The sequence below is a fragment of the Hippocampus bargibanti genome, linkage group LG08 (genome assembly GCF_051943395.1).
Source record: "Hippocampus bargibanti isolate YZ-2025 linkage group LG08, ASM5194339v1, whole genome shotgun sequence".
Taxonomy (NCBI): domain Eukaryota; kingdom Metazoa; phylum Chordata; class Actinopteri; order Syngnathiformes; family Syngnathidae; genus Hippocampus; species Hippocampus bargibanti.
The window spans coordinates 14385961-14406626 of NC_142741.1; the positions used below are offsets into that span (position 1 = coordinate 14385961).

A 20666-nucleotide genomic window follows, 5' to 3' on the forward strand; every position below is an offset into this window, starting at 1 on the left:
ATTTTGTGTAGTTTTAAGGCTTATTCAGTCGCAGATTATGTTTTATGGGGACCTGGGAATGGATTATTCACATTTTAATGGTCTCTAATGGGAAATAAATGTTTGAAAGACAAACTTTTCGCCTTTCACACACTTTCTGGGAACCAATTAAGCTCAGAAGCTGAGGTATCACTGTACACATCTTTCGGTGCACATCTTTGGGTGCACATCTTTGGGAATTTTTCCATCCTTGATTCATTGCAAAACCCAACATAAAAACACAAATTTTAAAATAATTATAAAATATCCCAAATTTGGGTCATAATTAGACAGTGCTATGAAAATGAAAAAAAACACATTTACCTGAAGCTACACAGTGCCCCAGGTTTAAAATTATAAATATTTACAATGATAGAGCGCATTTCATGTACATATTTTGTTCACATATTTTAATTAGAAGTACCATGTTTTGCGCAATGTAATCTGCACATAAACACATTCCATCTTCTCACAATCTGACAATATGTTTCATAATCCGATGCGCTTTATACATGGGTCAATTTTCACATTTTTAGAAAATGTTTAAATGTTGGGTCAAGCTCTTACAGCTGCAGAAGCTTGACATAAAGAAAGCTGTATTGTATTGTATTACCTATCGCGTACCTCCATCTGGTGGATGAATAGCACAACCGCAAACATTATTGTAGCTTCTATTTTATGCGCCTTACTGTGTTCTATATATGAAAACCATTTGAAAATTGGTCGTTCTTTGAAGACCATTTTATACTCTCACCTTATTCTCACTTTTAGTGTGGAAACTACACTGCATTTAAAATCAGTACAAAGACCAAAAAGCAATGTTAACACCTTACTTGAATGATGACAAAGTGTGTGAAGATCTTCAAAAACGTCATTTTTTAACAACTTTAAAGGACAACCGACACCACTTTATTGTTTCCTGACATCAGAAAAAAAACGTTTTATAGCATCTGAAATACCCAAAACACGCAGGCTGATATTTTTAGTCAAATGCCAATAAAAATGACCTAAAGATGGCACCCAAGCTCCGTTGGAAATAGTCTGATTTGTCTGCTGGGAATTTGTGTCAACTAGTATCAAATAGTAGTCACGATGCAAGACACAACGATTCACCATTGCGTTATTTATGTGTTTTCCTTCTAAATTTGCCATCAACACCGATCAACACAATGTTTTAAGACCAAACAAAGTACCCAAAATGCATTGTGTGTCGCTTTCTCGGTCAGGAGCGTTCCAGACGTGACGTCACGTCTGGAATCGTCACATACTTGAAAACAAGATTTCCTGAATATTCAGCGCGAGTCTTAAAACGTAACATATAGCTATATGCCGTGGAATCTTTGTAAAATACGCTCAGTAGAAGTCATTTGAAGTGATTTTACAAGTTATGGACACAACTTGTCCGGAGACGTCGGTTGTCCTTTAATTACAGGTATGGCAGTTTGTAGATGACTCTTGATGGGTTTATTTTGAATCTTTATTCTTATTCACTTGCGGAAAAAAAATCTTTCTTTTTAGCGTCACTGAGGGAGGGGAGAACAGGGAGGGGTTGACATTATTTTCTGTCCTGTGCTGTTCACAGGCTTTTTTTTTTCTTTTGGAGTGTGTCTGTAAAGCTCCCAACAAAACCCACGCATCTATAACGATCAATGAAATGTTCTAGTTGTGATTGGAGTGATGTTTGAACATTTATTTATGATTTATTTTTTTCAGTCAAAATTGTTGAAGGTTAAAGAAAAAAAGCAGACATCAAGGCACGCATTAGATGGCACATTGCTGGTAGGTAGTCACGCGGAGGCTTTCCATTGAAGTGCTGGCTTTTTGTGGATACAAATGCATTTCGAAATAAGACAAGAGAACCCGCGCAATGAACAGAAATGTTTCTGGCAATTTTGTTGTTGTCTTTTTTCAAGATCCCTAACCCTGATTTGCAAATGTCGGAGTGAGTAAATGGGCACACAATTTGGAAATCTTTCCGACACAACCAGTCACCATTCGTGCTTCAAGTAACAATCAAATAAATAAAAGCAACATGCACTCGTTACGATTTTTCCACCTTTTTTCATCTCATTTCTAACTTTCTCATTTTTCAACCTTGACTTTGTTCTTTTAGGTGTAAGGCTTTTTCTGGTAAATTACATCTTTCTCTCTTTAATTACATTTACTCCGGCAATGTCAATATATATATTTTTTTATAATACTTCACTTGAGTGAATTTTTAAATCCCAATCAAATGTTTGTAAAATTACAGTTCCAATATTTCTTTCTGTATAAATAGAACTTTGTCGATTCTGATAAAAACAATTTAAACTGGCAAATTTGTTCTCATCATTTCATAACCTTGAAAAGGAATGAATAGTTCTGACTTGCTTCTGGCAAATGATTTTTCATGTACAGTGAGACCTCTACTTACGAACTTAATTGGTTCCCATACAGTGTGTAAGGCGAAAAGTGTGTATCTCAAAAAAAAATTCCCATAGGAAACCATTAAAATGGGAATAATCCGTTCCCGGGTTTCCATAAAATATACTTTTCAACTAAATAAGCCTTAAAACTACACACAACATACCTTATTCTATGTATAATAAATGTGCTATTGTATTGTAATGAAAGAAATACACTGCATTGTATCATAAAGTCACTTTCTTTACATCATTTATGGCTTGATGGAATGGCATTGGAGGTCGAAGGTCAAAGGGAATTGCTGTTTGGAAGGAGAGTCGCATTACATGAAGACTGTAATTAAAAAAATAAACTGTGCTGTAAAATAAAGTTTTATTGAGCTTTTTGATGGTCGTTGATGGCTTATGGAAGGACAGTCACCTTCCATAAGGACTGTTGGTAACTTAACCTCTGGTGCTGTTAGGTCGAGTGCTTCCGCCGAAGATCACTCCGCCAGCAGTGGTGGGTGTGTATTATGAAAATAGTGCTTATTATAAGGTTTAATTTTCATAAATTTGACGTTTGTAAGACGAAAAGTTTGTAAGATAAGGTGTTTGTAAATTGAGGTCTCACTGTACTTCATTACATTTATGAAATTACAATTTCGAGTAGTATTTTTTTTGGGTGGTGTAAAATCTAACCACTCAGATTGTTGTTTCACGGAACGAATCAACAAAGCCTTCTTTTGTAATAAAACGTTCATTAATGGACTCAGTGCCTACACCACGTCTTTCCAGTGAATATTAAAGGACAACCAACACCATTTTTTTGTTTCCTAACTGACATCAGAAAAACGTTTTATAGCATCTAAAATACTCAAAACACGCAGGCTGATATTTTTAGTCAAATGCAAAACACCAATAAAAATGACTTAAAGTGTCCAAAAATCTGCCACAAATTGGCTCGAAACTGGGGATTTTCAGAAAGTCCCGCCTCCAGTTCATGACGTCACGCCAAGTCGTCTTGCCTTGCTCAAGAAACAAAACAATGGGCTCACGGAGTTCAGATTCGGAGAAAATGCTTTCTTGTTACTCATCCAGTTATGAATATGATTCAAATAGTTCTGAAGAGGAAAGCATAAATGTTTGCAATCGATTAAAGGAGTCCTCCCACATCAATTCAAGCCGTCAATGACACCAATGTAGCGTCCCAGAAAATGCACCAGATGGCGCCCAGGCTCCGTTGGAAATGGGCTGATTTGTCTGCTGGGAATTTGTGTCAGCGAATATCAAATAGTAGTCTTGGTGCAACAGACAACAATTCACCATCGCATTATTTATGTGTTTTCCTTCTAATTTCATCATCAACACGGATCAACACGAAGTTTTCAGACCAACCAAAGTACCGCAAAATGCATTGTGTGTCGCTTTTTCGGTCAGGGGCGTTCCAAATGTGACGTCGCGTAGGGGATCGTCCTCAACTCGAAAACAAGACTTCCTGAAAATTCAGCGTGAGTCTTAAAACGTAAAATATAGCTATATGCGGTGGAATCTTTGTAAAATACGCTCAGTAGAAGTCATTTGAAGTGATTTTACAAAATATGGACATAACTTGTCAGGAGGCGTCGGTTGTCCTTTAAGTATCAACACTGTGATGATTATTGTGTAAAAAGATGATTTAGCACATGAAACAAAAAGATCAAGTAAAACAACAAAATGACTGACCTTTTCACTTTGTTTTGTACAAAATGGAAACCATCAAAAATGGCTTCTTCTCGCTTGGAAAGACAGAACTGACAGGGAGGCGAGTCGTACCACCGCCCCGAGGCCGAGGGCGAGTACCGAGGTTGATTTCGGATTTGAGCACCCGTGTGTGGAAAGGGGAAACTGCAACATGCAAATGACACACCTCAACAATTTCTGCTTGGGAAGTGGGCAAAGACAAGAATTCTGCCGACCAGCAAGGGTCAGAAAGTTTCCGAATCCTCAGAGTCGTTCTCTGTGGTGCCCTCGCTGGAGGGTCCGGAGGGATTCCTGGCGCCGCGCGGACCCCGTGGGACGGCAGCCGTGGCAACGTCTTTATGCGCCTTAGGGGGCAGCAGTCTCAGCAGGGCGCCAGGCGACGGGGCGCCGGAGCTGCAAGGGGAGCAGAAAGGCATCATGGTAGCCAGAATGAGCGCCAGGCAGTCGGCCACCTCGCGGCTGGGCGTGCAAGCCAGAGCAGGGGTCAAACCTGCGTCACAGAGACAGAGAGGTGGGGGGACAAAATGGCCGGGAAGCAGAGGTGGCCATGCGAGAGACAAAAAGAGACACGAGGCGGCATTTGGGTTAGTGTTTAAGCAACACACAAACATCCAGACACAAGATGGTGGAGCGTGAACACGCAGCGGCGCCTCTCTCTCCCGGCAAATTGGCGTTTTCGTGTTTATTATGTTTGTTAAAGTAATTAAAAGGGCCTTGCACGCTGGGTCCGAGAGGACAGTAATTTCATTTGTGCTGTATGTCATGCATATTAGCATATTTGACAATAAAGCTGACTTTGACTTCTTGTTTTTAAGACACGAACGAAAAGTGTCGCTGACGGCAGTGCCCCTTTTATCGCTTAGCAGCAGCCCCAGCAACGGCTTACCGCAGCAACGGCTGCTTTGCTATTGGCCGCGCATACATGTCATCACAGCGTTTTCACGCTCGAATTAAAAATGTTTTAAATCGGGCGTCAAGGCGTGAAACGTCACCCTGTTGCGACGCTCTGCGCCTCGCCGCGGACTTGTGCCCTGTCGCTTACGTCGCAGATACACAATGAATAGCTGCGCTGACGCCACTCAGCGCTTGACGCGTTCAATGTGTAGGCACCTTTAGCGTTACGTGCGCTGTATCACGGGCCAGCAGGCCAAATGTAATACATATTTAAAATCATCTCGCGGGTTAAATGTAATTGTAGTGTAATTTGACATGTCTGCTTTAGAGTGTTCAGTCAGCCTGCCATGCATGTTTTTGGGATGCGGGAGGGAACTGGAGGACCGGGAGAAAACCCACACGGGCCCAAACTCCACACAGGGAGGTCGGTGCGGGATTTGAACTCGCGACCTCTACATCTGTACTTTGAGTGAAAAATTCCAAAAAGCCCATAAAAAATGTACAGGTACCATCCGACTTACAACCGGCTCGACTTACGACCACCCATACTTACGATCACGACCGCCAGACCTTATTTTTTATATTTTAATTCTACGCAAAGCAGCGCAACACATGGAAAAATTTTGGCCAGCCAGCCAGCACCAGAGGGGGAAGTGTCCACCGATGCCGGCCACAGCGCAGCCAGGACTAGAGCCGAGGCAGGTCGGGCGGATCGGGCGCACGGGATAGCCGCAACGAGAACGCCGCGTCAAGCCCACAGCCGGCGCCGCCGCCTCTTTGAGACAGTTTGTTCTGCTTCAGGGTGAGGTGGCGGGTTAGGCGTGTCAGCGCCGCAGACGGCCGCAGGGTCGGGCCGCGCATCGGCGCAGAGAGCAGGGTATGGCGGAGAGCAGGGTATGGCCGTAGAGAGGGCAATCGGTAGAACACCGGCGACCAAGACCCATGCCTGCCCGCCCCCCCCGTGGCGTCCGCGTCTCTATTCAACATTTTGAATGGATTTCGACTTACTACCATTTTGACTTACGACCGGTTGGTCGTAACGGAAACCAGTCGTAAGTGGGATGTTACCTGTATGTGCGTGCATAAAAGCTGAAGTAAACACTGACGGCGAAATTAGCATGCACACAAAGGCAGATGTGTCTTGTCGGCCCAGCCGGGTCCATCCTACCGTTTTCGTCCACCGTCTGAATGTTGGCTCCTCGCGACAGAAGCTGCTGGACCGCCTGTTTGAGTCCACTCCGCGCCGCCAGGTGGAGAGGCCTGATGAGGATGACGTTGTTAGAGGCAGTGGTGTTCATTACGTGTCTGCTCCATTTCGCTCGCAAGAAACTCACGTTTGGAGCGCAGAATTTCTGGCATGTATTTGTGTGGAGTCAGGTAACTTCTCCAGAATAAGCAGGACACAGTCTTCCTTTCCCTAGAAGTGATCACATACGCTCAACACAGGTCAACAGCAAATTTTAATCACAAATGGCTTCATCAGGGATGAGAATGACAAATGAGAAAAAAGTCTGGAGTGCTCTCCTGATATGTTTTGACTCAAAACATATCAGGAGAGCACTCACTCACTGTGGGTACCCTCAGTGGTCATTCAACAAATGTCAGGAAGAAAGAATAGGGAATGAAACCAAAAATTCTCAATATACAAAAAGGAGAGGAGTAACAGTACCTTACATTGCAGGAGTTTCTGAAAAACTACAAAGAGTCATTTGGCAACACCAAATTCCTACTTATTTCAAACCGAGATGGAGGGATAATACTAGTGGGCCTCAATCGGCAGTACATTTGCACCTAAAAGCTAGCAACCACTCATTTGACGACAATGAGGTTAAAATCTTAGCGAAAGAACATAGATGGTTTGAAAGGGGAGTAAAAGAAGCGATTCTCATAAAACAACAAAATCCATCATTAAACCGGTCTGGTGGGGTGAGGTTCAATTTGGATCGTTCATACAATAGCCTGCTTCGGCAAAACAGGTTAGGCAACATTCGTAATGCTGATGAGGTGATACCGGTTGGAGTGGGGCAAATAGGCCAGTGGTTAGTCAGGAATGTAGGAACAATCAGTGGGGCCACAGGGAGTGGTCCTCTGCTCCCCCCAACCTGAGAGTAGGGACCTATCATAGCTGTGTCCGGCGCCGTCATGTCTGGACATTAGGGATATATAAATAGGGCCGATACGACCAGTAAGACTTTAGTTCGCTGACGAAGCCTCTTGTATAGGTGGCGAAATGTCCGACACCTTCAAAAAAAGTACAGATGACGGCTGAAGAAACCTTCTCATCGATGGACCACTCCTGTACGGCTGAGAGCTTACACAGAAGTATATTGATGCTAACGTTAGCATGGGGCTTGTCATAGTGCCAGTGACATTCGACTGTTTCATCGATGGTATTGTTTCATTGCAAATTAGAATCTATCAAATTAGAACCTGTTCTCTCCACAAAGGCGAATCCTTCAGGCCATTCAACCTGATTTTTTTTACTCGTCCGTTTATTCAAAAGGGGGTGTTTACCTGTTTCGACATCAACGGCACCTAAGTCAAGATCATTCAATCAAAATTGCGCTTTCTGCCAACACAAGCCGAAACAGGAAATGAACAGCGAAAACGCGAGAATACATATTTAGTTTTATCTGGTCATTTTGGTCTGAAAAAGTTGGGAATCCGCCGATCGGAAAATTCTCATCCCTGCTTCGTGTATCAATAAATGTAGTTTTTATACCAATTTAAATAATGTTTTTAACATGTGTTTTGAGATTTTCATTTATTATTAATTCTGACTCATACTATTTGCATCATGTGGATATAACGATGCGTTTATAGCAATGACGTTTCATAAAGTCCATTCGCAATTCAATGTGTTTTGATAAGGTGCACAATAGACGGTGGCCCGGTAGCCCAGTAATTAGCACGTCAACCTCCAGTGCAGAGGTATTAAATTCCAGCTCCGGCCTTCCTGTGTGGCGTTTGCATGGATTCCTGGGGCTCATGTGGGTTTTCTCCGGGTCCTCCGGTTTCCTCCCACATTCTAAAAACATGCATGGCAGGCTGATTGAGCCCTCCAAAAATTGTCCCTAGGTGTGAGTGTGAGAGCGAATGTCTGTGTGTGTGTGTGTATATATATATTTATATATATATACACAGTAAAGTCTCGTTATATCGATATTCAAGGGAGTCCGAAAAAATATCAATATAACCGGGACTATCGATATATCCGACCCTGTTTGCATGTAATTTTCTCCGTGCGTGCATAGAAATAGTATCGATATAACCGGGACTATCGATATATCCGATATCGATATAACGAGACTTTACTGTGTATATATATATATATATATATATATATATAGTAAAGTGCCCTGCAATTGGCTGGCAACCAATTCAGGGTGTCCCCCGCCTAGTGCCCGAAGACGGCTGAGCTAGGTTCCAGCACCCATGCGATTCTAATGAGGATAATGCAGTCAAGAGTCAAGAAGATGAATGAATGAATGAATGAATGAATGAATGAATGAACAATAAACGCCCATGTGGACCCTTACATTTTTACATGCCAGATGCAGGGCCGTGTTTCTTTCTTTGTCGATGTAATGGAGGCAGTTGTTGGCACTGTTAAGCAGAACCTCTGGACACACAAAAACACACGCACACACACACACACACGCAAAATAAATTCAAGAAAAAAAATGCACTTTGTCAACAGATCCAACACAATGGAAAGTCCAATGCATACCAAGTGCCCCAACGCAACCCTTCTCGGCTGCCGTCATCAGCGCCGTGCGACCCAAATAGTCCACAGCGTCAACTGGCGCGTCATGGGAAAGAAGCAGCTGGACGCAGTCGACGTGACCGGAGAAGGCCGCCGCATGGAGAGGTGTCCTGAAGGACAAAGAGCCCATTGAAATGTCATTCATATTCATTTATTATTTTTGTTACATTCCAGCTACTCCCCTCAGGCAGGCGCTACCGATCCATGCTCACCAAATACAGCAGACTTTAAACAGCTTCTTCCCCCAAGCCATTAACTCTCGAAACAGTAACCTATATATCTAGAAGTGTATAGTGCCTCCATTTTCTTCATGTTTTTTTATGATACTAGTGCAGCGTGTTCTACCGGAGACAAATTCCTTGTGTGTTCTACATACGTACTTGGCCAATAAAGATTCTGGTGTTTTAATAAAGAAAAAGAGCACTGGACTCTGCAAACTAGAGCAGGTGCATGTGCATGTTTTTGTACACACACACACACACACACACACACGCACACGCACATGCACACGCACACGCACACAAAGACACAAACACACCTGTCCTTTGCATCCTTGCAGCCGGCGATGTCCGATCCCATTGCCTCCAGCAGCAATGAAGCGCAAGCCTCATGATCATTCACCCTGTTCGGACAGCAAATTCGTTGAACTTGGCCTCAAGAAGAAGCATGATAAGAAGCAACTTTTATGACTTGTGTACTAGTGACGCTTCACATATTCACGGTCCAGTATTCACAAATGTGCATTTATCACAAATTTGCAGGTTTTTTTGGGGGAGAAGGGGGGGAAATCAGCTTGTTTTTTTCATTTTTTTTATCTTGGTATCAAAAGAACTATGTTGAAGTGATTTTAACTCATTCACTGCCATTCACAAATTTATTCGGGAATTGAAAATATGACGTAGTGCGCCATTCCCAAATTTGTTCGGGTTTTGTTTTTCATGCTTGGAAGCCGATAAAGTGCTGGCCATGGCCTCTGGGAATGTTTTTTAATTTCCACAAGGGGGCAACCTTTTCCTTTTTTTATTGTTAGCGCTTTGTCCTGGCTTCAGCTGTTGTTAAAGTGTTGTATAAACCAATATGTATGCATAGTATTGTATTTTAGACAGCCACCCTCATTTCAAGCTCATATAACACCAGACCCATATAATTTAGGAGTTAACAATTTTTTTCTGATGAAAAAGAGTGTAAGGTTTCTTACATGGCATTGAATGTTTATGTAGTCCTAAAACTCAATATTCTGTGGGTCCAGGAATTCGAGTGACAATGACAAAAACCCTGGCACTGGAGGGGACACATTTTTGCACGTCTGGCACTGAATGAGTTGAGAATTTCAGTTTGACAAACCAAGTGCTTTTTTTTTTGCTGCGCACTTACACAGCACAGTGCAGAGGCGTGAAAGGATTCCCGTCGATGCAGCGACAACCTTTCTGCTCCAAAAGAACTTCCACACAGCCCTCGTGACCTAATCACACACATGCACGCACATGAGAAAGATGTGTCTCCGCCCATTCGCAACGGCTTCCCAACACCAACCGTGGTAGCAGGCCCAGTGCAGTGGCGTGTAGCCTTGGTGGTCTCTGAGTGCAGGCAGTGAATCAAGCTCGGAGCAGGTCATGCCGAGCAGCTCGCTGAGCCAGGAGGCGTGGCCTCTTGCCGCCGCCAGGTGAATGGCGGTACGGCCCTGAGCGTCACCTAACAAGATGGACGCCTCTTGCTCCAGCAGACACTGGACGCACTCTTCTTGGCCACAGAGTAGCTGCAGATATTGGTGAAAAAAACATTGCTGATACAGTGATACCTTGGCTTATGAACTTAATTGGTTCCCAGGCAGAGTGTGTAAGGCGAAAAGTGTGTATCCCAAAAATTAATTTCCCATAGGAAACCATTAAAATGAGAATAATCCGTTCCCAGGTGCCGATAAAACATATTTTTCTACTTTCTAATTTTCTAAGCCTTAAAACTACACAAAATATACCTTATTTTATGTATAATAAATGTGATATGGGATTATATTTAAAGAAATTAACTGTACTGTATAATAAAGTCGTTTTATTTACCGTTGTGATGGTCGTTGATGGCTTGATGGAAAGGAGTGGCCGGTTTCATCAGCATTAAACACTTGAGGAACGTAACCTTCTTCTTTCACCATCTTGAGAAATGCTCCCTTGTAGGTGCTTTCTCTGTGATAATTTTATCTAGTTCCTCATCAATTGTGTTCTGTTTAGCTGGGTTGATAGCTTTCTGCATCAAGTGTACAGATGGCTTGTGCGGGTTGTTTGTGGAGCCTGATTGATGGGATATTTAACCTTGCAGTCTAAACTCTGCCTTTGAACTATCAAAGTTGAAACTCTCTCACTGTAGCCTGCCTGTCTATTGTTTAAACCACCTCCCCTCACTGCTGCATTCTTGACCAATCGCATGGTTTTAACTGAAGACTGGGTGCGGGGAATAGAGGACAAAAACAGTCGGCTGCCATTTTGCTGTCAGAACGGGCTCGTTCGCGAACGACACATCACTCATTGAGGCAGCTCCCTGTAAGAAAAAAGTTCGTATGCCAAGGTAAAATGTTCATAATTTACCATTCGTAAATCGAAAAATTTGTAAGACTTGGGGTTCGTAATCCGAGGTATCACTGGATAGTTAGCACGACTGATTCTAAAGGCCCTGGGAGGATTCGAATGACATGGCGGCACATCCTGTACATAAAATGCTTCGACATAGTCTTTCAGCATTTACTTTTACCATTCTTATCAAGTTTTCTTTCTAATCTCCTGAGATCACTGTCTCCACTTGTTCTGGTTCATGTCCAGTGTAATTTTCTCCAGAAAGCATAGTGACAATTTGTTATTCTTTAAATAGGTCGATTTAATTTCGAAAGGTAGCATCATTTTTGTCCTCTCTCATGTGTTTGTTTTTTTTTCATTCTGCTGAACCTCAATTCTAGAACACTGTCCGATTTTCATTTTTTAAGTTTTAACTAAAAAATTGTATTCATTATTACTCTTATCTGGAGGAGGAGCAAAGCATTTTTCGGAGTGTATAGAGCCTGAAATCTGATGAGAAAAAAAAAATCCACAGAGTGCTTGAAGGACAATCGACACCATTTTTTGTTTCCTAACTGACATCAGAAAAACGTTTTATAGCATCTAAAATACCCAAAACACGCAGGCTGATATTTTTAGTCAAATTCAAAACACCAATAAAAATGACTTAAAGTGTCCCAAAACTGCCACAAAATGCACTCTGAAATGGCGAGATTCAGAAAGTCCCGCCCCTTTGTTCGTGACATCACGCCCGGATACTCCTCCATAAAATGCCTTGCTGCTGAGTGTGTTCAGATTCGGAGAAGATGCTTTCTTGTTACTTGTCTGGATTCCAACGTAGCGTCCCAGAAAATGCACAAGATGGCGCCCAAGCTCCGTTGGAAATGAGCTGATTTGTCTGCTGCTTGTGTCAACTTAACACCTTCTTTATGGTATTACGGCAATTGGTAGTCTTGGTGCGACACACAACGATTCACCATCGCGTAATTTATGTAGTTTTACTTCTAATGTCACAATCAACACTGTGTTTTCAGACGAAAAAAAGTGCCCAAAATGCATTGGGTGGCGCTTTGTCGGTCACGGGCGTTCCTAACGTGACGTCACTTCAGGAATCGTCATCAACTCGAAAACAAGACTTCCCGAATATTCAGAGCGAGTCTTAAAACGTAAAATATAGCGATATGCGGTGGAATTTTTGTAAAATCACTTCAAATGACTTCTACTGAGCGCATTTTACAAAGTATGGACGCAATTTGTCCGGAGGTGTCGGTTGTCCTTTAAAGCGGTTAGAAAAAAGAGAGAAAAAAAATAATGAAACAAATACCCTTATGTTCCGGTGCATAAGCCGCACCGGTGTATAAGGCGTGCCCCCAATGGTGTATTTTCAAACTTTTTCCATATATCAGGCGCATCTTCAATGAATGACAAAGGTTTTTTATATATATATATATATATATATATATATATATATATATATATATATATATATATATATATATATATATAGTAAAGTCTCGTTATATCGATATCGGATATATCGATAGTCCCGGTTATATCGATACTATTTCTATGCACGCACTGAGAAAATTACATGCAAACAGGATCGGACATATCAATAGTCCCGGTTATATCGATATTTTTTCGGACTCCCTTGACTATCGATATAACGAGACTTTACTATATATATATATAATATCAAAATGTATAACGGTTTTCCAAACAGTGATACCGCAGCTTACGAACGCTTTAGCTCATGAACTTTTCGCTTTACAAACATTATATTCGCAAGCATATAGTCTTGGCTGACAAACTAGTTTTCGGCGGCAGACTAGTTTTTGTCACCCCCTTTCTTTGAGTGCGGACGTGGTTTGTTCTCGAGGATTACTTTTGCTATTATGGGACCGAAAAAGACCCTACCATAGGCTAGTATTAAGCCGAAGAGGACACAAAAGAAAAACCTCTGTTGAAATGGATTAATGAAAAGCAGCTAGCAGGGAAACGTGTGAGTGAGGGTATTATCGCCGAAAAAGCACTGCAACTTCACTCGGATATCATCAGGAGGCACCCTGGAAGTTCGTCATCCATTGACAACGACCATCACAAAGTTAAATAAAATGACTATTATACAGTACAGTTAATTTCTTTAATTACAATACAATAGCACATTTATTATACATAAAAAAAAAATATGTTTTATGGGGACCTGGGCACGGATTATTCCCATTTTAATTGTTTCTTATAATAATAATAATAATAATAATAATAATAATAATAATAAGCGTTCACTCAAATAAATGTTTGGAAGACGAACTTTTTGCCTTACACTTTCTGGGAACCAATTAAGTTCGTAAGTTGAGGTATCACTGTATAAGGCACACCACATTATAAGGCGCTACAGTAGAGGCTGGGGTAATGAATGACTTCTACAGCGAGAAATGGAATTGTGGCTGCTGACAGAAGTTGCAAGACCTGTCGTGGCTCAATATCACTTCACATATAAGGCGCACCTGCGTATAAGGCGCAGGGTAATCTCTTGAAGAAAATGAAGGCTTTTGGGTGCGCCTCATACACCGGAAAATACGGTAGATTGATAATGTAGGTCAGTGCTTCTGATCGGGTTTCAGCCAACAAAGGAATGCCTTGTTGCCCTCGATCGTTTCCTAATTATCCAAGTATTGTGAGGCTCACTGACCCCGAGGTGCAGCGCAGTCAACCCCTGCTGGTCGGCCATGTTGACATCCACCTCCCGCTCAAGCAGCAACGAGACAGCATCGACGTGACCTCCTGCCACGGCGAGCATCAGAGGTGTCCTGTACACACAGACAACATGCGAGTGCATGTGTGCATCCGTGCGTGTGCGTGTGTGCGTGTGCGTGTGTGTGTGTGTGTGTGTGTGTGTGTGTGTGTGTGTGTGTGTGTGTGTGTGTGTGTGTGTGTGTGTGTGTGTGTGTGTGTGTGTGTGTGTGTGTGTGTGTGTGTGTGTGTGTGTGTGTGTGTGTGTGTGTGTGTGTGTGTGTGTGTGTGTGTGTGTGTGTGTGTACAAAGACATGACTTACTGTCCCCGAATGTCGGCTATGTCAGCGAGATCCGCGCTCCCCGATTCGTCCAGCAGGCAGCGCAAACATGTCGTATGACCATTCAACACTGCACAACGGCCCAAATTTGACAACTTTAGCAGAACGTGAACTCATTGGCTTAACCACAACAGTGTATGCTTCCCCCAACCTGCTAAGTGTACGGGGGTGCGCCTGAGCCGCGTGTCACAAGTGCGCGGCGATGCGCCCTGGCTGAGGAGGATGTGAACGCAGTCGGTGTGACCCCGCAGCGCTGCCATGGCCAAGGGGGTGCGGCCGGCTTCGTCCACACGGTCCACCTCCCTCTCCGCCTGCAGGAGCACCTCAAGGGCCTGGGAGTGACCGTGGTATGCCTGCGCACAGCCAAGACAATCGTTTTTAAAAGACATCAATCTCTCAAGAGCAAATGTCTTCGCTATTTTTAAATCAACATGACATACATATGAAGTTGTATTAATTCCACACACACGATGTAAAATAAGTCAGTTGAGTGAGTAGACAGGATGTTGCTCTGTATTAAGACTCACAGCGAGGTGCAGGGGGCTCCTGGCGTTGGGAGATTCAAGGTCGTCATGGTAACCGTCGTCTTTGTCCAGGAGCTGCAATGTCACATGTTGTCAGTGCATCCAACCTGTCACACTCCACACCATGTGTGCGCGTGTGCGTGCCTGTGTGCATGGACTGACCAGCTCCAGGCAGTGTTTGTGTCCGTAGGCTGCAGCATAGTGAACAGGGCTGTATCCTTGTTTGTCTTTGAGCGAGGCCGTCGCTCCGCTCTGAAGCAGAAATTCCAAACATCTGCAAAACAATCACAAGGCTGAAGAAAGTCAGCGTAATAGAGACCTCGAAAAGATTCTTTGAAATTGCTTCTCTCATTCCTGCAGCAGGGGTTTTTAAATGTATTTCTTTATATTTTTTCTAGAAAAAGTCAGAAAAGCAAACTTACAGTGCTGCTTCTTTCTCCCTCTCTGCTTGAGCTCCTTGACTTTCAGGCTCCAGAGCAACACGTCGCCTGAAAGACAGTATTCAAAACACTTTATCTCACAACACTGACTCATGCAACAGGCAGGATTAGATTTGACCTGGTTGAGCTTTCATCACCATGTATTTGTGAGCGAGACACAAAATTTATTTTTTTGGACTGTTTTGACAGTTATGATAGCATGTAATATCATCGGTATTTGTCAACGAGGGATACTTTTAACTCATTCACTGCCATTCCCGAATTTATTCGGGAATTGAAAATATGACGTGGAGCGCCATTCCCGAATTTGTTTGGGTTCTGGTTTTTCTTGTGGGGGGTGCTGACAAAGCGCTCGTCAGACCAATGTTTTTCCCGCCCACAAGGGGGCGGAATTTGCCTTTTGTACAGCCACCGCCACTTGCACCTCATATTACTTAGTATTTTCTTTTTTTTCTTCATATTTTTTATCTTGGTGTCAAAAGAACTGTTGAATGGATTTTAACCCATTCACTGCCATTCACAAATTTATAAGGGAATTGAAAATATGACAAAAAGCGCCATTCCGAATTTGTTCGGGTTTTTTTCATGCTTGGGTGCCGATAAAGCGCTGGCCATAGCCTCTGGAAATGTTTTTTTTTCTTTTCCACAAGGGGGCAGCATTTCCTTTTTTTATTCTTAGCGCTTTGTCCCAGCTTTAGCTGTTAAAGCGCTATATAAACCAATATGCATCATATTGTATTGTATTGTATTTTGGACAGCCGCATTTCAAGCTCATATAACTCCAGACCCATATAATTTAGGAATTAACTCTTTCCTTCTGATTAAAGAAGAGAGTCTAAGGTTTCTTACGCTGCATTGAATGTTTATGTAGTCCTAAAACTCAACGTTCTGTGGGTCCTGAAATGTGAGTGAAAATGACAAAAACCCTGGCACTGGAGTGGATACATTTTTGCACATCGTCTGGCAGTGAATGAGTTAAAATATTGATGGATCGAATCGAATCAAGTATCCTTATCATCAGCTAATATTGATTTCTAAAACTATAAATCAGTCTTTTGAACGGAACCCAAGCGTAGCCTGTCAAAACCAGAAAGCAGAAGCACTAAAATTGCCAAGCGCTTGAAAGTGGATGTTGTGAAAACACAAAGACGGCGATGAAATGAAACTTTTTGAGACAGTCACAGGAATGTGAAGGTTAAGAATAATCAAAACTGATAGAGTGTTTATGCACATTAGTAAACATATTACGTTATTTCATGTTTAGATTAAGTAAACATATGTTTTTTCATGTTTAGCTTAGTATATATTATGAATTGTGCACGTTTAATTTCAGTCTAATTTAGTTAAATAAAACTATCAGTCTTATTAGTTCAATAGTCGTTGGAAAGAAGCAACAGCTCCAACTCCAATCTGAGACCCGCCCAACACTGAGTTGTTCGTAACCGATTGGACGGGAAAGGTCGACTTGTCCGCAACTGATTGGACAACAGATCGCCACTGTGTATGTTTAAAAACTTGTCAGAGCGGGAGCTCGTTCTCTTTTGCTCTTTTGCTCTTTGTCTCTTATGCTCTTTGCTCGTGTGCTCATGTCTTCGTCCCACCGAGACGAGAAGTGCTTTTTCTGTCCCATTAGAATAAAGTAGTTTTTTGTTCACCATCTATCGTACTTGCTGATATTTTTATCAAGTGAACTTCCGACAATACCGAACCAGGAAAGACGAACAAGAAGTTTTAACCGAACAAAAACCAGAATGGAAAGGGACGTTCGAAGATGGGACTTTAGCACCAATGTTTTTCAGTGTGTTTTTTGCCACTTTATTATGATTTTCCACAGGTCAAAATTACAACAGTATCTGTTCAGTCTTGTATTGGATTTCGTGAGATGACTGACCAGTGACATGCAGTCAGGGGAGGCAGGTGAGGCCATGCCTCACCTGTCATCATGGAAATATCAAATGAAAAAAAGAAATTAAACATTTATATTTATTTAGTGATTTGTACTGTGATAAGTTATTTTCCATTTAACTTCACCATTTTTGCATTTTTTTTCCAGAATCGCTGAATTTTCACATTTACCGTTCAAATACTAAGTAGAGACGAGCGGTGAGGCAGCAGCCGGCTGAGCCTCACCATGGCTTGCGCAATCACTATGGTAACTGTGCTGGCTTGCTCTGCAGTGACACCACATTGCTGTTCCTCTGCATATCGCTATTAAAGTTTTCAAAAACTTTTAGTATATGTACAATATGAACTAAATTTCTGCAGTTTAGCTGGTGTATATAATGTACAGTCACTGTACATTATAAACACTGTACTACGGTGTTTATTTTATTTTTATCAAAACTGTGTGCATAGGTTCTCCTGCAGTTCTCCTGCCTCATGACAGGGGGCGCTGGTGATTCCAGAGATTCTTCTTGCGACTCCTCGGTTGCAGAATAATAGAATTAGTGACAGCAAGCTACAGTAAACAGTTAGCAAGTAAAGTGCAACCATCCAGTCTTTTTTCGTGTTGCTTGGCCTTATTTTCAGAATGGCGGATTACATATCTAAGTTGAAAGAATTTTCTAAACTGGACTTTCAATCGAAGCAGGAGATAATAATTAAAGGAAGACCAACACTGGACTGTATAGCACACAAACGGTGAGGGATGAATGTAAATCTCCTGGACAGCTTCTCAGCTTTTTGGCCCAGAAGGATCTCATTGAAACTATTTACTGAGGCGACAAAGTTGCTCCAGCTCGTGCTCACTGTTCCAGCTACTACAGCATCAGTGGAGCGGTCATTATCACTGACAAGACTGAAACCATACAGTCGGAACAGGACTGATCAAGGACGACTTTCTTCACTTGCAGTGATCTCCATTGAGACAGAGAGACTTTTAAAACTGAAGAAAGATAAGGAAGGCTTCTACAAAGAAGGTATTGATGCCTTTCTTCAAAAGGTGCGGCGCATGGACTTCATTTATAAGTAATGGTAACACAATAATAACGTTTTTTAAAATTATTTTTTCTATGCTATGCTAGCTATACAAAGAATGCTGACATGACATTTTAAACAAAACACGTTAACTGCTGCCAATCAAATGGTGAATAAGCTCCTCTGCAGAGTTCATGTTTTTGAATCTGACTGTGATGACGTCAGTGCCTCACCAGCCATGAACCTCACCGCATGTCACTGGAGATGACACAGGAGTAACCAATGAATTAAGTGACCTGTTGTCCTCTTACCTTCTGTCCAAGTCGGAAGCTGCAGCATAATGCAGAGCGGAGCGCCCCCATTTGTCAGTGGCATTGATTGCAATCCCGCAAACCACCAGCGTCTCCAGACACTGATAGTGTCGGCTGGCGGCAGCATAGTGCAGGGAAGTCCTGAACAAGACACAGAAGTGGAAAATGCCCACATATGACTCTTCTGGATCTCAACAGAATCAGAATCAGAATCATCTTTATTGCCAAGTATGTAGGACACACAAGGAATTTGTTTCCGGTAGAACACGCTGCACTAGTATCGTTGTCAAAAAAACTGCTAAGTGGCACTATACAGTTCTGTCGCTGGGTTGTTATTCAGTAGAGCACAGACCTCCCAAAGGCACAACAAACTATATAATTCAAATAACTGACATGTTCTGTTTGTGTACACCACATTTATAATCATTGAGAAGTCGATGAAAAGGTTTCTTCAGCCGTCATCCGTACTTCTTTAAAGGTGTCAGACGTTTCGTTTCTTATCCAAGATGCTTCTTCAGCGAACTAAAGTCTTACTGGTAGTTTAGGCCCTATACATACATACATACATACATACATACATATATATATATATATATATATATATATATATATATATATATATATATATATATATATATATATATATATATATATATATATATATATATATATATATATCCCTACTGTCCAGACATGGCGGTGCCGGACTCTGCCATAATAGGTCCCTGCTCTCAGGTTGGGGGGAACAGAGGACGACTCCCTGCGGCTCCACTAATTGCTCCTATTGTCCTGACTAACGACTGGCCTGATTGCCCTATTTGAACTGGTATCACCTCATCAGAATTACTAATCCTATGTTGCCTAAGCAAGCTGTTGTACGAACGATCCAAATTGAACCTCACCCCACCATATCGGTTTAGTGAAGGATTTAGCTGTTTTATGAAAATTGCTTCTTTTACTCCCCTGTAAAACCATCTATGTTCTTTCGCTAAGATTTTAACCTCATTGTCGTCAAATGAGTGGTTGGTAGCTTTAGGTGCATATGTACTGCCGATTGAGGCCCACTAGTATTATCCCAAGAAGTCCAAGATGGCGCCCGAGTAGGCACCCGTCAGCAAGTGCTCTCATGAGCCTTGCTTTTTGTTGTTGTTTTTGTCTTGTTTTGTGTTTTCTTTTGTCACTTTGTGTTGTTGGGCGTTGTGTGGAATGGATACGGATTGTTTTTCAGCATTTTTGACCATGACATTCATCAAGGAGGAGACTGTGCTAAGCGGTTGCGCCTTTTCGGCAGCATGAATATGCCAGTACTGACAAAAAGCGCCATTCCGAATTTGTTCGGGTTTTTTTCATGCTTGGGTGCCGATAAAGCGCTGGCCATAGCCTCTGGAAATGTTTTTTTTCTTTTCCACAAGGGGGCAGCATTTCCTTTTTTTATTCTTAGCGCTTTGTCCCAGCTTTAGCTGTTAAAGCGCTATATAAACCAATATGCATCATATTGTATTGTATTGTATTTTGGACAGCCGCATTTCAAGCTCATATAACTCCAGACCCATATAATTTAGGAATTAACTCTTTCCTTCTGATTAAAGAAGAGAGTCTAAGGTTTCTTACGCTGCATTGAATGTTTATGTAGTCCTAAAACTCAACGTTCTGTGGGTCCTGAAATGTGAGTGAAAATGACAAAAACCCTGGCACTGGAGTGGATACATTTTTGCACATCGTCTGGCAGTGAATGAGTTAAAATATTGATGGATCGAATCGAATCAAGTATCCTTATCATCAGCTAATATTGATTTCTAAAACTATAAATCAGTCTTTTGAACGGAACCCAAGCGTAGCCTGTCAAAACCAGAAAGCAGAAGCACTAAAATTGCCAAGCGCTTGAAAGTGGATGTTGTGAAAACACAAAGACGGCGATGAAATGAAACTTTTTGAGACAGTCACAGGAATGTGAAGGTTAAGAATAATCAAAACTGATAGAGTGTTTATGCACATTAGTAAACATATTACGTTATTTCATGTTTAGATTAAGTAAACATATGTTTTTTCATGTTTA

At 42.0% G+C, this 20666-nt stretch overlaps 1 protein-coding gene across 1 annotated transcript in view; it reads right to left on the reverse strand.

Annotated features, from left to right (window-relative positions):
* Window positions 1-1693: 1693 nt before the first annotated feature.
* The window catches only part of ankrd44 (ankyrin repeat domain 44), a 72006-nt gene continuing 53033 nt past the window's right edge, over window positions 1694-20666 (reverse strand). The window contains exons 15-28 of the mRNA XM_089002721.1: window positions 15366-15431; window positions 15106-15217; window positions 14947-15018; window positions 14571-14772; window positions 14402-14489; window positions 14038-14155; window positions 10336-10558; window positions 10177-10264; window positions 9341-9424; window positions 8767-8912; window positions 8576-8658; window positions 6371-6453; window positions 6205-6296; window positions 1694-4632 (exon numbers count right to left, since the gene is read on the reverse strand). Of these exons, the coding sequence (XP_088858847.1) occupies window positions 4367-4632; window positions 6205-6296; window positions 6371-6453; window positions 8576-8658; window positions 8767-8912; window positions 9341-9424; window positions 10177-10264; window positions 10336-10558; window positions 14038-14155; window positions 14402-14489; window positions 14571-14772; window positions 14947-15018; window positions 15106-15217; window positions 15366-15431 (1723 nt within the window). The 3' untranslated portion in view covers window positions 1694-4366. The remainder of the gene's footprint in view (window positions 4633-6204; window positions 6297-6370; window positions 6454-8575; window positions 8659-8766; window positions 8913-9340; window positions 9425-10176; window positions 10265-10335; window positions 10559-14037; window positions 14156-14401; window positions 14490-14570; window positions 14773-14946; window positions 15019-15105; window positions 15218-15365; window positions 15432-20666) is intronic.